General features: G+C 48.1%; 1 protein-coding gene across 2 annotated transcripts in view; it reads right to left on the reverse strand.

Moving 5' to 3' along the window:
* Window positions 1–14,580, reverse strand: part of PLEKHB1 (pleckstrin homology domain containing B1) — a 41,769-nt gene extending 27,189 nt beyond the window's left edge. Inside the window, exons 1-3 of one of the 2 annotated variants that reach the window (XM_083436916.1) lie at window positions 14,415–14,580; window positions 12,153–12,233; window positions 3,079–3,231 (exon numbers count right to left, since the gene is read on the reverse strand). In XM_083436916.1, coding sequence (XP_083293042.1) covers window positions 3,079–3,231; window positions 12,153–12,189 — 190 coding nt within the window. In that variant the 5' untranslated portion in view covers window positions 12,190–12,233; window positions 14,415–14,580. Of the gene's footprint in view, window positions 1–3,078; window positions 3,232–12,152; window positions 12,234–14,057; window positions 14,370–14,414 lie in introns of those variants that run through there. The other variant, XM_083436917.1, reaches the window with a different exon arrangement.
* Window positions 14,581–18,530: the final 3,950 nt, after the last annotated feature.

An 18,530-nucleotide genomic window follows, 5' to 3' on the forward strand; every position in this document is an offset into this window, starting at 1 on the left:
ATACAGCAACAGTGCTTTGTGTTGTGTAGGCTCCTATGATGTAAGTCAGGGGCCCCGCCTGCTCCCCAAAATATCCCTGGTTTGCTCCTTTCTATATATAGGGTGCCTACGTTCTGCATCGACTGGTTGCAAGGCAACATGTGCAAATGGCTTGAGATACCTATTAGGTCCATAAATTACCATACAGTCATACCTCATGTTACGTTTGCTTTATGATATGTTTTTTTCAGGTTGCGTCCCGTGGCGACCTGGAAGTACCGGAAAGGGTTACTTCCGGCTTCTGCCGCTCACGCATGTGTAGACACGCAAAATGATGTTGCGCGCATGCGCAGAAGTGGCTAATCACTATTCATGTTGCAAATGTGCCTCTGGAACGGATCCTGTTCGCAGCCAGAGATACCACTGTATAGCGTATATTCAGCACAAAAAGCAGCAACCATTTGTTGTTGACAAAGGACAGCTGGACATATAAAGGGCCCCATTATCTTCAGTAGCTTAGGGCCTCATCAAACTTAAATCCGGCCCTGCCCCAGCTCCCATCAGCCCCCGGCAGCATAGCTGACGGAAGCTGTGGTCCAACAACATGTGCAGGTTTCGCACTCGGGGTCTGCAGCTTCCGAAACAAGGCAGTTTGGCCAACTATCCCGTGCCAGCTTTTCCTCTTTATTCTGCTACTCCCAGTGTGTAAGTAAGACCCAGGGCCGTCTTAAGCATATCTGGTGCCGTCCTGCGAAGATCCCTCCAGCGCCCCCCCCCCTTTCCCAGGGTTGCCGACCTTTTTTAGGGAGGACGGCGCTGCCGGTGACGCGCCCAGCTTTGCAGGACTGGATGGGGCGGGCAGTGGCTGGAAGGCGGCTCCTCCGGCGGGGAAGAGGCGGAGGCTGGACGCGGCGGCTCCCGGCTCAGCTGGCTGCTTCTGGCCATGGCAGATGGAGGCTCCGGGCATGGCGGAGACAGGCGAGGGTGGCGAGCTCATGCCAGGAAGAGCCGCGGCCAGCCTCCGCCTCTTCCCTGGCGCCCTGCAGAACTTGGCGCCCTGGCGCCCTGCACCACTAGCCTCTGTGGGTAAGACTGTCTGGAATCCCACAGGGTGGGCCAGCGAAGTAACGTGGGGCTACCTTTGAAGGTGAGCCGGAAACTACAACTAATCCAGAATGCGGCAGCTAGACTAGTGACTGGGAGCGAACGCCGAGACCACATAACACCCGTCCTGAGAGATCTGCATTGGCTGCCAGTACGTTCCCGAGCACAATTCAAAATGTTGGTGCTGACCTTTAAAGCCCTAAACAGCCTCGGCCCAGTAGACCTGAAGGAGCGTCTCCACCCCCATCGTTCAGCCCGGACACTGAGGTCCAGCACTGAGGGCCGTCTGACGGTTCCCTCATGGCGAGAAGTAAAGCTACAGGGAACCAGGCAGAGGGCCTTCTCAGTGGTGGCGCCCGCCCTGTGGAACGCCCTCCCTTCAGATGTGAAGGAAATAAGCACCTATCCTATCTTTAAAAGACATCTGAAGGCAGTCCTGTTCAGGGAAGTTTTTAATATTTAATTGCTGTATTGTTTTTAATACTCGATTGGGAGCCTCCCAGAGTGGCTAGGGAAACTCAGCCAGATGGGCGGGGTACAAATAATAAATTATTATTATTATTATTATTATTATTATTATTAACAAGAGGAGGGGTTTCAGGGGGAAACAGCCGGCAGGGGAAGGGTGAAGCATCCCTCTCCGCCGCTGTCTCTCTGCTGCAACCCAGCACCGTCCCCCGAGGATGTTTTGCTGCAAAGAATGTGCCTCTGAGCCTCTTTTATATAACCAGAGCTGTTTTGTAAATATCAGGTGGGTCCCCAGAGGCAAAGGGAAGGCAGGCAATTGAAGGGAAGGGTTTGTAATGTGGTCTCTTGGAACGGATGATGAAAAATATGAAGTATATTGGCAAACCGGCTTCCTATAAACATATGCAATGTGATCTAATATACCTCTTTGATAGTCTGAAGGCCTCTCATCAGATGTCAAGGAGATAAGTAACTCTACAACTTTTAGAAGGCATCTGAAGGAAGCCCAGTACAGGGAAGTTTTAATGTCTGGTGTTTTGTTTTGTTATGCTTCTGTATCTGTCGGAAGCTGCCCAGAGTGGCTGGGGAAACCAGGAATAAAATAATAAAAATAATAAAATAATAAATCATCATCGTTATGATGAAAGTGGGAAGCAATTCAGTTCAGCCCTATTTTTCAGCCCCTTTTCACAGTCGAAAACCCGGTGTGGTGTAGCGGTTAGAGTGCTGGATTAGGACCAGAGGGAGACCAGGGTTCGAATTCTCACTTAGCCACGAAGCTCACCGGCAGCCTTGTACCAGTCGCTGCCTCTCAGCCCAAACTCCCTCACAGTGGGGATTAAATGAGGAGGGGGGAGAGATATGCACACAGCCTTAAGTTCCTTGGTGGGGGCTGGAAGAAGTGAGATATAATAATAATAATAATAATAATAATAATAATAATAATAATAATAATTTATTATTTATACCCCGCCCATCTGGTTGGGCCTCCGTAGCCACTCTGGGCGACTTCCAACAGAATATTAAAATACAATAACCTATTAAACATTAAAAGGTTCCCTAAAAGTTTGGTAGTTGTTGTTCTCTTTGACATCTGGTGGGAGGGCGTTCCCCAGGGCAGGCGCCACCACCGAGAAGGCCCTCTGCCTGGTTCCCTGTAACTTGGCTTCTCACAGCGAGGGAACCGCCAGAAGGCCCTCAGAGCTGGACCTCAGTGTCCGGGCAGAACGATGGGGGTGGAGACGCTCCTTCAGATATACTGGACCAGGGCCATTTAGGGCTTTCAAGGTCAGCACCAGCACTTTGAATTGTGCTAGGAAACTTACTGGGAGCCAATGTAGGTATTTCAAGATATAAGCACAATGAACAAACAGATACAGTCTTAAGGACTAGCAACTTGTTTAAGGAAAAAAATAACGGCGGCTCCCCAGGCGGTTTTGATTCCAGCGTCAGAAAAACACCAGCGCTCCCTGTCCCTGTGGGATCACGCGCGTCGGCGCAGTCCGCAAGCGACGAGCAAACACTCACCGCGGCACTCGCGGCCCGTCCGCACGTCCCGGCAGTTGAACTTGATGTTGATCCGGCCGTCCATATCGCGTCCGGTGTCGTCGTGGTAGTAGACGAGGGTGCCATCGACCCACAAGATGAACCAGTTCCTTTTCCAGCGTCTCAGGATGGAGCCTGCAGAGAGAGGTAAGAGAGAGAGAAAGAGAGAGAGAGGTTCTGAATTGCCCCAAAAAGATGTAAAAGCATTTTTGTATGCCACAACTGTTAAGTTGTGGGTGAACATATCAGACGACACAGCGATTCTTCAAACAGCTCTTGTTTATTCACAGGCCAGAAAAGAACTGAACTGAAGGGTTCAGTCAGCTTGCTTATATAGAGCTCCAGTACAACGTAACTGTAACAACTTTCAAAAACTATCCAATCACTGAATGTCACATTCGATCCCTTATTTGCATAACTATCTACAGTATCCTCCTGCTGGCCCAGGGTGAGAACTTCAGTACATAACAACAACTGCAGCACGGATTTTACTAGCCAAAAAAAATGGAAAACACAAGAACTACCAACGGTAGAAGAATGGCAGATGAAGATGGTGGAGTTTATGGAACTGGCTGAGCTCACCGGGAGAATCCGCGACCAGAAAGAAGAGGAACGCCAAGAAGGTTGGAAGAAATTTAAAGGCTATTTGAATAAATATTGGAATATTAAAGCTATGTAACCACTTGAAAGAACTAATTCGGCCTAGGATTAAATTAGGATTAAATAAATAAATAAGAAAATGTGCGATAAGAAAAGTTAGGAAATTTGATTATGACTGTAATACGGTTTTATGAAATAATGATACAGTGGTGCCTCGCAAGACGAAATTAATTCGTTCCACAAGTTTTTTCGTTGTGCGAGTTTTTTCGTCTTGCGAAGCACCACTGCATTTAAACACTAACAACGGCGGGGAGGGGCGGGGAGAAGCAGGACAGCTGCCGCAGCCGGTACCTCGGACTCAGCCGCGCGTTGTGGCCACCGCGCGATGCGGCTGCTGGAGGGCGGCGGGGCTCAGGAGCGCGACTCTGGCTGCAACGCTGGCTGCTGGTGGCAACGGCTCCCTGAGGGGAGCGCACGAGGGGGGTGGGCAGCGGCTCGAGGCAGCCGGAAGGTGGGAGGGAGCCGGAGGAGCGGGGAAGCGAGCGTGCGTGTGTGCGTGCAGTGACCGTCGCCATGACACGAGAGGCAGGGCCATTTCGTCTAGCGAAGCAAGCCCTTAGGAAAATCCGTCTTGCGAAGCACCTCAGAAAACGAAAAACCCTTTCGTCTAGCGAGTTTTTCGTCTTCCGAGGCATTCGTCTTGCGGGGTACCACTGTATTATAAACTGCTACATTTAATTACTAAGAAATTCAGATGGAAGAGATTAGAGGAAGTCAGGTAATATGTTTATGAAGATGGATTTCAATTAACTAAGTTTTAGTTTATGTGGTGATATATGGGAAATTTGAAGTATTTTATGTTTCATATTTTTTTCTTTTTCTTATTCTTTTATTATTGTTTATTCTCTCTTTTGTTATGCTTTTGTATGAAAAATAATAAATATTATTGTGGAAAAAAGAGAGAGAGAGGGAAGGGTGGAGAAAGGTGACTACGGAGACCAAAAAAGTGGAGATGATATAGCAGTATGCAAATATAATGCCTTTTTTTTTTGCCAGCCCTTCCTTGAGCGCTGAGGTCACTGCGCCTCTCTATTTACATATCCCTCGCGCAGCTCCGGAGCCAGAAAAAGCCAGGAAAAAGCCAAAGCCAGGGGATCGAGGCTGCGGGTGGATGATGCCCTCCGCAGTTTGCTGACTCTGTTTCCCAGCCATATTCCTCTCGTATTCTGCCCCGTCTGCGGGATTTCTGTTCTGCTTTTTTATATATATAAAGAAAGAGGCTCCGGGATCAAATGTCTACTAAAAGCATTTGACACGAGAAAAGAAGCTGGTTTCGCTGAGGGGCAGGGAGCAATGTGAAAGTTTTGCTTGCTATTTGGGGGAAAAAAGGAGAGGAAAATACAGCTCATATTTTGCTTTTGTGGGCAGCTGCAGGTAGGATGACTAAAGGACCGAAGGGATTTGGGAGCAGAGGAAGCCTTGAAGAGGTGAAATTCCCAGAGTGGTTTAACAACTCTCTTCCAAAATATAACTCTGGGAATGGTAGCTCTGCGAGGCGAACAGGAGACTCCTAACATATATAATAATTTATAATAATAATAATTTATTATTTATACCCCGCCCATCTGGCTGACTTTCCCCAGCCACTCTGGGCGGCTCCCAATCAAGTGTTAAAAACAGTACAGCATTAAATATTAAAAACTTCCCTGAACAGGGCTGCCTTCAGATGTCTTCTTAAGAGAAGATAGCTGCTTATTTCTTTGACATCTGATGGGAGGGTGTTCCACAGGGCAGGTGCCACTACCGAGAAGGCCCTCTGCTTAGTTCCCTGTAACCTCACTTCTTGCAATGAGGCAACTGCCAGAAGGCCCTCGGTGCTGGACCTCAAGGCTGAACGATGGGGGTGGAGACGCTACTTCAGGTATACAGGACTGAGGCCGTTTAGGGCTTTAAAGGTCAGCACCAACAGTTTAAATTGTGCTCGGAAATGTACTGGAAGCCAATGCAGATCTCTCAAGACCGGTGTTATGTGGTCTCAGCAGCCACTCCCAATTCCTTTTAGAAGACATCTGAAGGCAGACCTGTTTAGGGAAGTTTTTAATATTTGATGTTTTATTGTATTTTTCATATTTTGTCAATATTTTGTTGGGAGCCGCCCAGAGTGGCTGGGGAAACCCAGCCAGATGGGCGGGTGGACGGGGTATAAATGAATTATTATTATTATTATTATTATTATTATTATTATTATTATCATCATCATCATCATCATCATCTCTGCACCATTAACAAACTACAGCTCCCAGAATTCTCTGGGAGACACCACGACACAGTGCTTTAAATATGCAGTATGAACGTGTAAAGTGTACAATTCTTCCGAACAACATGCATGTGATTTTGAGTTGTTCCGTGTCCCTTTTCGAACGATTAATTTTAAGGAAAAAGGAACCCACCATTTCAGAGCAGCGCACCATATAATCTATTAATAATCTCCTACAAGACAAGGCAACCGCCTTGTTCACCTACCCAGAGTTTCTACTCCAACATAATACCTGAATGCGGTCGTACCTTGGAAGTCAAACGGAATCCGTTCCGGAAGCCCATTCAACTTCCAAAACGTTCGGAAACCAAAGCGTGGCTTCTGATTGGCTGCATGAAACTCCTGCAGCCAATCAGAAGCCGCAGAAGCCCCAAAATACTTTGCCAACTGGAACAGTCACTTCCGGGTTTGCAGCGTCCGGGAGCCAAAACATTTGAGAACTAAGCTGTTCAAAAACAAAGATACGACTGTATTCAGTGCATCAGCAAGCCTTACAACTGACAAATTATTTCAAGCTTTTCTCCTCCAGGCATGAATCTAGTCCTCATGGTGTTTTGAGAAAGAAAGAAAGAAAAAGTTGCTCTCGTGAGCAGATGCGAAGGAAGGGGGTAAACTCTCTTTCCTGGGAGGTTTTTAAGCAGAGGTTGGACGGCATCCTGTCAGGGATGCTTTAGTTGTGATTCCTGCATTGGAGGGGGTTGGACTAGATGACCCTCGGGTCCCTTTCCAACAATTCCACGATTCTACGACTGTTAACCACACAAGTCTCCACACTGCCTGACCAGGAAGCAGGATGGAGGAGCCAGCCCTTGCTCGACCACAAAGGAGCACGGGATCTTACTCGTTTGGGAGAACAGCTCCGGATCCCAAGAAGATTCCCAGAATAAATGTGTGAATCACGTTAACGAGGGACAGGCAGATATTGCAGATATACAACACTGATGTTATATCAAAATGTCGGCGGGGGTGGGGAGGCTATTTTTTTTTATTTTGATTATGTATTTTGTGGTTTTATATTTTGATTTTATTCTGTGAACCGCCCTGAGACCATCTGGGTATAGGACGGTATATAAATTCAATAATAATAATAATAATAATAATAATAATAATAATACAGTGGTACCTCAGGTTACACACGCTTCAGGTTACAGACTCCGCTAACCCAGAAATAGTGCTTCAGGTTAAGAACTTTGCTTCAGGATGAGAACAGAAATTGTGCTCTGGCGGTGCGGCGGCAGCAGGAGGCCCCATTAGCTAAAGTGGTGCTTCAGGTTAAGAACAGTTTTCAGGTTAACAACAGTTTCAGGTTAGCAACGAACCTCTGGAACGAATTGAGTTCTTAACCTGAGGTACCACAGTACTGTATAACTGCATGCCACAAGCATGAATATAGTCACACAGCATATTTGGGCTGCAAAATTTGCATTTTTCTTCCCCAGAGTACAACATAGGCTGGGCTGTTGCCAGCAGTAACCACCCTCCAGATTTTGTTGGTGGACTCCAAATCCCATGTGGCCCAGCCGCGGTGGGGCAGCAGCAGGAGGCCCCATTAGCTAAAGTGGTGCTTCAGGTTAAGAACACTTTCAGGTTAAGAACGGACCTCCAGAACAAATTAAGTACTTAACCTGAGGTACCACTGTAACAACAACAACAACAACAATATCATCACACAGAATCAGGCCCTTTTCCACATCTCGCCTCTCTTGGGTTTTAGGAGACCCCACCCACTGAGGGTGTGATACAATGGGGTCAGATGGGGTGGGGAATTTTCTCAAAGGAGAAAACTTGCTTGATTGACGGACAGTCTATGTATCTATTGGCCTATTCCGACCTCTTTTTCTCCTGCTCAAGGCCGCCCAGAAAAAGCATTTCGGTCCCAGAAATTAATTCCGAACGTGCAGATAAAATATAACTGAGGGAATTCTACAGGACGGGATATTAGTGTGCGAAAACAGTCGAGATCCAAGGTGTTAAGTTGTGGGTGAACATATCAGACGACACAGCGATTCTTCAAACAGCTCTTGTTTATTCACAGGCCAGAAAAGAACTGAAGGGTTCAGCCAGCCTGCTTATATAGAGCTCCACTACAATGCAACAGGAACCATTTTCTGTAACTATCCAATCACTGAATGTCACTTTCGATTCCTTATTTGCATATGTGGACCTGAACTATCTACCGTATCCCCCTGCTGGCCCAGGGTGAGAACTTCAGTACAGAACACCAGGCTCTCCAGGCCCGCGCCTCCAGATGGGGGAGACGTCAGGCGCTATCCTGTGGCAGACAGGTAAAGGTAAAGGGACGCCTGACTGTTAGGTCCAGTTGAGGACGACTCTGGGGTTGCGGCGCTCATCTTGCTTTATTGGCCGAGGGAGCCGGCGTACAACTTCCGGGTCATGTGGCCAGCAGGACTAAACTGCTTCTGGCGCAACGGGACACCACAATGGAAACCAGAGCGCACGGACACGCCGTTTACCTTCCTGCCGCCGTGGTACCTATTTATCTACTTGCGCTGGTGTGCTTTCGAACTGCTAGTTTGGCAGGAGCTGGGACAGAGCAACGGGAGCTCACTCCGTCGCGGGGATTTGAACCGCCGACCTTCTGATCGGCAAGCTCAAGAGGCTCAGTGGTTTAGACTGAGCAGGCGTCGAACAAGGACCCTGAGGAAGGTTCTGGAGGACGAGAGGAGAGGGGACCCTGTGTGTTTGCTCTCACTCATGCATCTCTCTGGAGACAGCGAGCAGGAACGGGTGGTCCAACTTCAAGGGGACGGACGGCAGCGCAGAGAGCGAGGAGAGGTTTCTTCTGCCTGGGTGGCTTCAGCAGTTATTCAGGTGGATGATTGCCTCGAGCAGAGCGGTTTGGAACAAAATGTTGCCTAGGCTACAGTCCTCAGCCCACCCTCTGTCGAAAGCAACGGGCCTTGCTTCCAAGTAAACAGGAGGAGAGAAGGAGGCCAGGCGAGCGAAAGGGGGAGACCATTTGGAGCTCATGCCAACATCAGAAGGGGGCATCATATTCATTACAGTGGTACCTCAGGTTAAGTACTTAATTCGTTCAGGAGGTCCGTTCTTAACCTGAAGCACCACTTTAGCTAATGGGGCCTCCAGCTGCTGCCGCACGATTTCAGTTCTCATCCTGAAGCAAAGTTATAAATATAATATAAATTATAAATATAATATAAATGAGTATTAGTGTTGACATAAAATCCTGCACGCAAAAAACGCAGCATTGCTACAATGACAGCAGACCATAGGCAGTCCTAGAAGTAATTTTCTCGGTACACAAAATAGCTTCCAGGTGATAAACCTCTGCGTGGATACCACATGTTGTTGCTTTATGGAGCTTTTGTCAAACTTTGAAAATAAATCAATGTACAGTATTTAGTGGACTGTATATTGACAGGTAGTGTCAAGATGGGCAGGCCTTGAATTTAGGTACAGTGGTACCTCGGGTTAAGTACTTAATTCGTTCCGGAGGTCCATTCTTAACCTGAAACTGTTCTTAACCTGAAGCACCACTTTAGCTAAAGGGACCTCCAGCTGCTGCCGCACGATTTCAGTTCTCATCCTGAAGCAAAGTTCTTAACCCGAGGTAATATTTCTGGGTTAGCGGAGTCTGCAACCTGAAGTGTATGTAACCTGAAGCGTATGTAACCCGAGGTACCGCTGTATTATTTTGCCTGCTTTAACTTCTTGTTGGTTTCCCCCATTTTTTGGATTTAAAAGTGGCAAACTGCCTGGGCAGAGAAGCAGGATGGAAGCGGAGCAAAGAAGTAACGTTCCGATCCTGACCCCCTTTTACCTGGGAGGAAGCCCCGCTGAATGCAGCAGGACTTGCTCCTAAGTAGACACGGCGATAGAGGAAAATGCCTCTGATGAAACCGGGCCTCCCTTCTTTTCATACATAAGGGAAGACGCTCTCCCACCAACCTCACAAAACTGCCTGTGGAGGATCGATATGGACTGTTTGAAGACCATGTAAAACAGGCATCCCCAACCTCGGCCCTCCAGATGTTTTGGGACTACAACTCCCATCATCCCTAGCTAACAGGACCAGTGGTCAGGGATGATGGGAATTGTAGTAGTAGTAATAATAATAATAATAATAATAATAATAATAATAATTTATACCCCACCCATCTGGCTGGGTTTCCCAGCCACTCTGGGCGGCTTCCAACAAAGTATTAAAATACAGTAGTCCGTTAAACATTAAAAGGTTCCCTAAAGAGGGCTGCCTTCAGATGTCTTCTAAAAGTCTAGTAGTTGTTGTTCTCTTTGACATCTGCTGGGAGGGCATTCCACAAGGCAGGCACCACCACCGAGAAGGCCCTCTGCCTGGTTCCCTGTAACTTGAGTTCTCGCAATGAGGGAACCGCCAGAAGGCCCTCAGAGCTGGACCTCAGTGTCCAGGCAGAACGATGGGGGTAGAGATGCTCCTTCAGGTATACTGGACCGAGGCCGTTTAGGGCTTTCAGCACCAGCACTTTGAATTGTGCTCAGAAACATACTGGGAGTCAATGTAGGTCTTTCAAGGTGTTATGTGGTCTCAAAACATCTGGAGGGCCGAGTTTGGGGATGTCTGATGTAAAAGGACTTTGGCCTGGCACCTGCCTCATATAATATAGGTTCAGGTTACAGACTCTGCTAACCCAGAAATAGTGCTTCAGGTTAAGAACTTTGCTTCAGGATGAGAACAGAAATTGTGGTCCGGTGCCGCGGCAGCAGCAGGGGGCCCCATTAGCTAAAGTTGTGCTTCAGGTTAAGAACAGTTTCAGGTTAAGAACAGACCTCTGGAACGAATTAAGTACTTAACCTGAGGTACCACTGTATATGTGTTGCTTTGTGCTGTATTCTCTGTTTTACTTACTTTGTATGTAGCCATTTTACTGCATTTTTAATTTAAGTTTTTTTAATTAAAAAAAAGAGAACTGCGCTGTAAGCTAATGGGTGGAGAAGCTTGCAGCCCTCAAAATGCAGCCCACACATCTGTGCACATCCAACACATCCTGGTAGTGTGGGATGATGGGAGTTGTAGTCCAAAAACACCTGGAGACCCAAGTTTGGAAAACACTGCTCTAGATGTTCGGAAAGGGGGGGGTGGCGATCTAGGAAATAACTGCTACCCAAAACTTTCATACAGAATATTTGTTTATAGTTATGCTGCCATTTCATGGAAACCAAGTCCAAGGCAATTAAAAAATATGCATATTGTAAATGGCCTCCAAAAACTGCCAGTTCCACCTCGTGCAATTCTGAGAACCTGGACTTTCTCACTGTATATGGTTTTTTTTTTTAAGTTTTCAAGCCTATAGATAGGTCCCTAAAGACAAAAGTTGCTCCTCCTAAACATCTATAAATTTCAGTGACAATTTTGCAATGGCTACCAGTCAATTAAAATCACCAAAAGCTGGTTTTCATAATAATATATTGCTTATACCCCTCCCCCATCTGAGTGGGTTGCCCCAGTCGTTTTCTGGGCCTGTCCTATCATTGGGCAGTTGGAATATCATCACAGCAAAGCAAAGTGAACATTGTTAAAGGAATTGTTGCATTCCACCACCTTTGGGGGAGTGCTGCCTGGATTTTCTGCTTCTGGTACCAAATGCCCTAAGATATAATAATAATAATAATAATAATAATAATAATAATAATAATATTTATCCCCCCCACACATCTGGCTGGGTTTCCCCAGCTACCCACGGTGGCTCCCAACAGAATATTAAAAACATGATAAGAGTATGAAAAGAGCCTTTCTGGATCCGACCGTACCTGGTTCACCTTCCCATTTTTGACAGCAGTCAGCCAGATGTGTCTGGGAAGCAAAGACAGCTTTGTCCATCTCTAGCCGTTGTTTTTTGTTTTGTTTTTTACAAAGAGTGTGGCCCCCACCAAGAGCAAACATCCAATCTTTTGCAAGCTTAGCTGGGAGCAAGCCCTTGCTTCCAAGCAGACACAAACGGGCTGTGTACTGTTTCGGGGCTTGGGGTCCGAACCGTGCAAGGAATCCCAAGACATAACTGGTCTCTCAAGCGCCCCCGTCATGAACCCGGCAACGGCAGCCATCCCAGAACCTTCCCCGCCTCTATCAGAAGAAGAAAGGGCCTCTTATATAGCTGTAAATTCCCAGGCTAAGACTTACTCTGTCTCCAGAGCCAGCCGCACTTCAGCAGGGCCATTTTTGCAGCGATCTCCAGCCTGATCTATCCCGGGAGGAGAAGAACTTAAGAAGAGGAAAAGCGGGAGTTAGGAATGCAGAACTATCAGGACGTAACATCAGATCACCTTCACTCCTGTCCGAGAAAACAACTTGTTTTTTTTCTGCTAGTGGGAATTTTCCAACCGTGGGGGGGAGAGGAGTGACGAGAGCGGCAATTGGGGTCACTGGACTTCTAAATAAAGGCACAGAGTGTGCGGCTAACCAGATCTTTTTTTAATGCTCCTCTCGAATTATCTCTGTTATGTAAATTACAAAAGGGTGGGGAGGGGGAGGATCCGGCGCCTTCTCCCTCTGCGGGATTTAGAGATTAGCATTTTGCTTCTATCTTTAACTGAAGCTATCTAGAACATACCTGGAGCGCAGGGCATCGCTTCCAAGCAGCCTGTTCCAATCTGGGGCCCTCCAGCTGTTCTGGACTACAATTCCCATCATTCCACCCCTAGTGGGGCTGGTGAGAGTTGTAGTCTAAAACACCTGGGTTGGAGAAGGCTGCTTTAAACTGCTTTCTAAGCGTCCCGGCTCCTTTCTGCCGCTGAGCTGTTGCAAAACACCCCTTCGCTGTGCAGTCAGGCTCACAATGAAAACCAAGTTGGGGGGAGACAGAGAGTATAAACACCCACCCATTCAGGGCTCTGCCACGTAAACAAACCCACGCCACTTGAAAGCGTATGATTTTGCTAATTTGCGCAGGCACACAAAGCGCAGAACTTGGCAGAAGTACAGAAATGGAATCAAGACGGTGAGGAATATAAGCATGGAGCCACAAAGTGGCCAGGCAAGTAGGTTGGGGAAAATGTGGTATAATGGTTAGTGCTGGATTTGGACCTGGGAGAGATAAGGGTTCAACCCCCACCCCCACTCAGCCACGAACCTTTCACTGGGTGAGCCTGGACTCAGCCACTGCCTTCTCTCACAACAACCCTCCTTCCCCTTCTCTCTCCCCCCTTCTCGCCCCCCCCCTCAACCCCACATTGCTTACGACAACAACAACAAAAAATGCCTCATATTGACTGTAATTGAGCTTTATGAAAGACTCTACAATTTGAAAACAGAGACGCTGAATGTACTCTTGTTCCTTATCGGAAATCTTTCAATAAAAATATATTTTAAACAACAATAATAAGGGGGGGGGGGCGGAGAAGAACCATGTAGGCCACCTGGAGTTCCTTGTAGCCAGTCAGAGGGGATATAAATGCAATCAATCAATTAATCAATCAATGAACGGGGTGGGTGGTCAAGGGAAGGAAGATTCAGGTCTGCAGAATCATAGGAGCACATGGAATCCGAAATTAAACATTTTTTAAAAATAAAAAAATATGTTTTTAGTCTATGAAATAATGGAGAGGAAAACGAGTGGTGAAAAGTCCAGGAGTTTCGTTCAAACAGGGCAGCAAAAACACTACAGAAAAGTACCATTGAGGCTGTCGCCCAACATGCGCTTACAGGGGAGCAAGCCTCATCTAACTCTTCCTGGCGCTTCCCCCCGGGTAAACGTGCCTCGGATCTACCTGGCTGGATGAAGCCCGCAAGGCGAGGGAGAAATGGGGAGAAGAGAGGAGATATATATATATATATTTTCGGTGCCGGCAGGAGAAACCCGAAGCCTGATGGAAAAAGGATCCCCAAAGTTTATCTCTTGCGTTCCCGTCTCTGCCCGCACAAATCTGCCCCGCTAATCCGGAGCTTGAAACTGGACCCAAACTCTATTTGCGATTCCACCTCCGGCGGAGGAAAGAGAACTCAAAATGAACCCGGGTCGTCGCGCTCTGACGTTGCCTGGACCAGGGTTCGGTTACACCCGCTTGCTGGACCGCCCAGATCACTCACATTTCTCCTGAACGAAGGGGATGGATGCGCCTTAGGTCTGGGTAAGGTGGATCAGCTCCGCTCCCTCCTTCCCACACCAAGCCTGGGATCGGGGCGGGTGGCTTCAGGGCTGCCTCGTCGCCTCTCGCTCTCTCCTCCCTTCCCACCTGGTGGATCCGTTGCAAATAAGAAGCTGCGCCGCCTCTCCCGGGGTTGCAAAGATGCGCACGCGATGCCCAGGTGCGCCCGCGCCTGCCTGCGTTCTTGCGCGCAAAGAAACTCCGCCACGCGCCACCCCTTTGCACCATCCCTCGCCCAGCCCATCAGGTCCAAGTCCTCTCTTCCCCACCCACCCACCCCCCTCACCCTGCTTTTTACCTAGAGAGCCACCGCCGCGCGCTGCCACCTTTCCCGGGACTCGCCGGGCAGCCACATCAAACCTCTGGCAGATGGAAACACAACACCCGCCCTTCAAACGCCAACTCTCTTTCTCTCTCTCTCTTTGCACAGAATTCTGGGAGTCGTAGTTTGCACTGGGTAGCGCAGCCCGGGATGGACTTCAGCTCCCAGGATGCAAGAGGAGGAGGAGGAGGAGATGCTCGCCTCTCCCCCCCCAAGGCCCCCCTCACCTGACTCCCCCTGTTTCGTTGTGCATCCGTTGCAAAGGGGAGGGAGGTCCTTCATGCTCTCTGGTGCCTACTCAGAAATCAGCCCCATTGCTTTCTCATGGGGCTGACCCTCAGGTATACGGGCATCTAGGATCCGCAGCCTTGGAGAAAACAGAAAACTGGGGAGCTAGATCTCCTCTCCGTCGTCATCTTGACCCAAGAAAATCAGAGTTTTATCGTTCAAATCGGGGAAAAATAAATAAAGTAAATGGACAAAAGTACAAAGATTCACAAGGGGTATGGTGCTGGAGGAGACTCTTGAGAGTCCCATGGACTGCAAGAAGATCAAACCTCTCCATTCTGAAGGAAATCAGCCCTGAGTGCTCACTGGAAGGACAGATCATGAAGCTGAGGCTCCAATACAGTGGACACTCTGGTTGCAAATGTGATCCATGCGAGATGCACATTTGCAACCCGCATCTGCGCATCTGCGCATGCACGGGTTGCGATTCAGCACTTCTGTGCATGTGTGACCTCTGAAACCCAGAAGTAACCCATTCCGATACTTCCGGGTTTCGGAGCGTCCGTAACCTAAAAAAATGCAACCTGAAGTGTCTGTAACCCAAGGTATGACTGTACCTTGGCCACCTCATGAGAAGAGAAGACTCCCTGGAAAAGACCCTGATGTTGGGAAAGATGGAGGGCACAAGGAGAAGAGGACGACACAGGACGAGATGGTGGGACAGTGTTCTCGAAGCTACCAGCGTGAGTTTGACCAAACTGCGGGAGGCAGTGGAAGACAGGAGTGCCTGGCGTGCTCTGGTCCATGGGGTCACGAAGAGTCGGACACGACTAAATGACTAAACAACAACAACAAATGCATCCCCCTGCGCCCCCCCCCGAAAAAAAGCACTGTGCATTCCAATCTTCCAGTCCGAGTGGGACTTTGTTCTTTTGCTGGCTGAGTAGCAGGTTTTAGACAGGAAAGAGCCACAAGCGGATACACCATACATTTCAAGGACACCCTGCACACCCCACCCCCATAGAGAACGCTGGAAACTATATTTTTTTTTTTAAGGTGCTGGGAATTGTAGTTCTCCGAGGGGGTGAACTACAGTTCCCAGGTTTCTTGATGGGGAGGAGATGCACTTTAAATGCAGGATGCATCCGCAGCCTGGCAGGTGCAGTTGAAGCAGCTGGAAGTGTGTGCAGCAGTGATGCTCCCATCTGTTCCCCACAGCGTGTTTCTCATTTTGCTCTATTTTTAGTGGCGCTTCAGCACATCGGCTGCTCAAATGATGCTCCGGTGACTTGCGCCCCCCCTCCACGCCGCCCTCTGGCTTAGAGAAAGGACAAGAGGCACTGACCGTGCCAAAAGAGAAGCCCACCGAGGCCCACACTCTTGTGTCCCTCCTTACGTAAGGCTTTGGCAAAACAGGAGAAAACAATGATGCAGACAAAGGCATCCTTCCGCTGCCTTGGGGGTCACAACAACCAGGCATGTGCAAGGCATGCGTCTCCTCGGGAGGAGGCGCCCCAAGTTGTTTTCACCACTGCTCACCCCGGCTCACTAAAAACAATCGTTTAAAAGTAATTGAACGCTAATGGAATTAAAATAATATAAAATTTATATTTAATATTTTTAAAAACCCAGCCTATTGAAATATAGGCGATGAAAACAGCACAGTACTATTAAAAGCCCTTAAAAAGGGGGGGGGGAGCCAGTTCCCAAAGTCTCCACCTGCTGGTGGAAGGACCACAAAGAGGGAGCAGGTCTGGCTTCTCTAGGGAGGCACTTCCAAAGTTGTCTGGGAGCAGCCACCACCGAGAAGGCCCTGTCCTGCGTCCCTGTGAGGCTGAAAGAAGGTCCTTCCCTCAAGACCTCAGAGCCTGGGCAAATTCCTATGAGAAACTATGGTCTTTTGGATAGTCTGGACCTAACTAGCACTTTGAATTGCGCCCAGGAACTGATCGATAACCTGTGGTTACCTGGCCTGTTCCTTACCCAGCCAAGAGATTGGCCTGTTTCTCCCTCTGGGATGTGGGAAGAAAACAGATCCCCCTTCGTTCAAGAGCAAAGATTGAGCAGGGAGAATTTACTACAGTGTTGCTCGTGGCTTCCCACGGACAGACACTGATGCCATCTGCTTATTACCATGCGCATGAATGAGACTCTGGGGAATCTGTGCTCTCCCCCAGAGCTGCAATCTGCATCCAAACGGTTCTGACGTCATGAAGAAAACGAGTTTGCTGATATCAAGGCTCATTTTACAAGGAGGGAGAGCACAGGGGCAGGTGGGAAGAGGAATCTTCAAGAGCGTCGTTGCACCAAGCTGTGTGAGAAACCAGGTGTGCAATTGTTTCCGTTGGAGCCTGAGACTCGGGCTCGGACTCAGAACCAGAGGAGTCTCAGCCCACACCGGATCCTTTGCCTCAGGCACCACCTGAACCAAGTCTGGGGCCTGATCCTGAAGAGTCCCAGTCTGCACAGCTTCCCCTGCATCAAACACCAGCTGGGTCGAGTCAGGGGCCTGAGCCTGCCCTGGCTCCAGATGCGGGGATTCCCTCGTTGCCTCCAGCTGGGCCATCACTCACAGCTGCTCCACTACCGGTTGGGTCAGGGGAGGCTGAGGCGGCCCCTGGGTCTAGTAACCCACCCACGTCTCCCGAGCTGCAGAGACTGAGGTCTGAGAGAAGGAGAGACCTGAGTACTCGCAGGAGGAGTGCTCGCCTTCGGGCGAAACAGGGAGGTGAGTCATTGGGGGATCAGGACCGGCCGCTACCCTGACAAAGATAAAAGGCTGTCAGACCCCGCCCCAGGTTGCGGGAGCAACATTGCTGTATGCTAGATCCTGCCTGAGATCCTGTACCTGTCCTTGCCTGGTTTCCTGCCTTGACCCTGTCGGACTGACTCCTAGCAGAACCTTTGGATTCTGGTCCGGTCCTGGACTGCGTTTCATGGGTTACCCCCGGGGCCAGCACAGGAGTTTTGCTGCTGAAAACAACTGGGGAGAATTAGCTCTGAGCACGGATGGTGTTCGTTCACCGTCCTACCAATTAGCTACAGGCATTGCGGACATATTAGGAATTTGGAAGGAAGTCCACGATGACCAGCTGTCGGGGGGGGGGGGTGTGTCTGTGTCCACCCTGCCCTCTCTTGCGGCTGCTACGCCGCTTGATCAGCAGAAATCAGCAGGCAACGTTTTGCACGACTGTTTTATACTTTATGACAATTTAGAATTTAAATGTATTTTCATGTAATGTTTGATACTTCCAGCTGATGAAGATGAATACATCGAAACAGGGCCCTGTCCTGGTTTCTGATCCATAATTGACTTCTGACTTCTGCTCAATGATTGAAACTAAGATCTTCACGATGAAAGATAAAGATATGGAATTTGGATGTGTTTTTAAACGTTTTTGTTTTTTCTTGTTGTTTTGATGTACTGTTTTTTCTTTCTATTTTTGATGTATTGTTTGTTAATTTTTTTTTACTCTTTTTTCTTTTTCTCTCATACTTTTTTTCTGTAACTATAAAACTTTTAATAAATATTATTTAAAAAAAGAAAAGAAACTAAGATCTTCACGTCAAAACTGACCAGGGACTAACATGAACTTAGCTCTGCTCACAAACTCTTATCTTTAATACTGCAACGAATTATTGTATTATACATATCCTTATGAGTTTGGGTTTGAAATCTCTATTTGAATTTGTAATCCTTGTCAGAACACATGCTTCTGAATGGATTAGTTTTTGTTACAATTGACTATTGATTTGCGAGTAGGGACCACTACTCCCACTATTGAAACTTATATTGGCCAGAGTTCTTGGTGTGCTTTTTCTTGGTATATTTAATAACAAGAACTCCAACTTATTTAACGACAT

The sequence above is a fragment of the Podarcis tiliguerta genome (genome assembly GCF_965153285.1).
Source record: "Podarcis tiliguerta genome assembly, chromosome: 4".
NCBI classification, from domain to species: domain Eukaryota; kingdom Metazoa; phylum Chordata; class Lepidosauria; order Squamata; family Lacertidae; genus Podarcis; species Podarcis tiliguerta.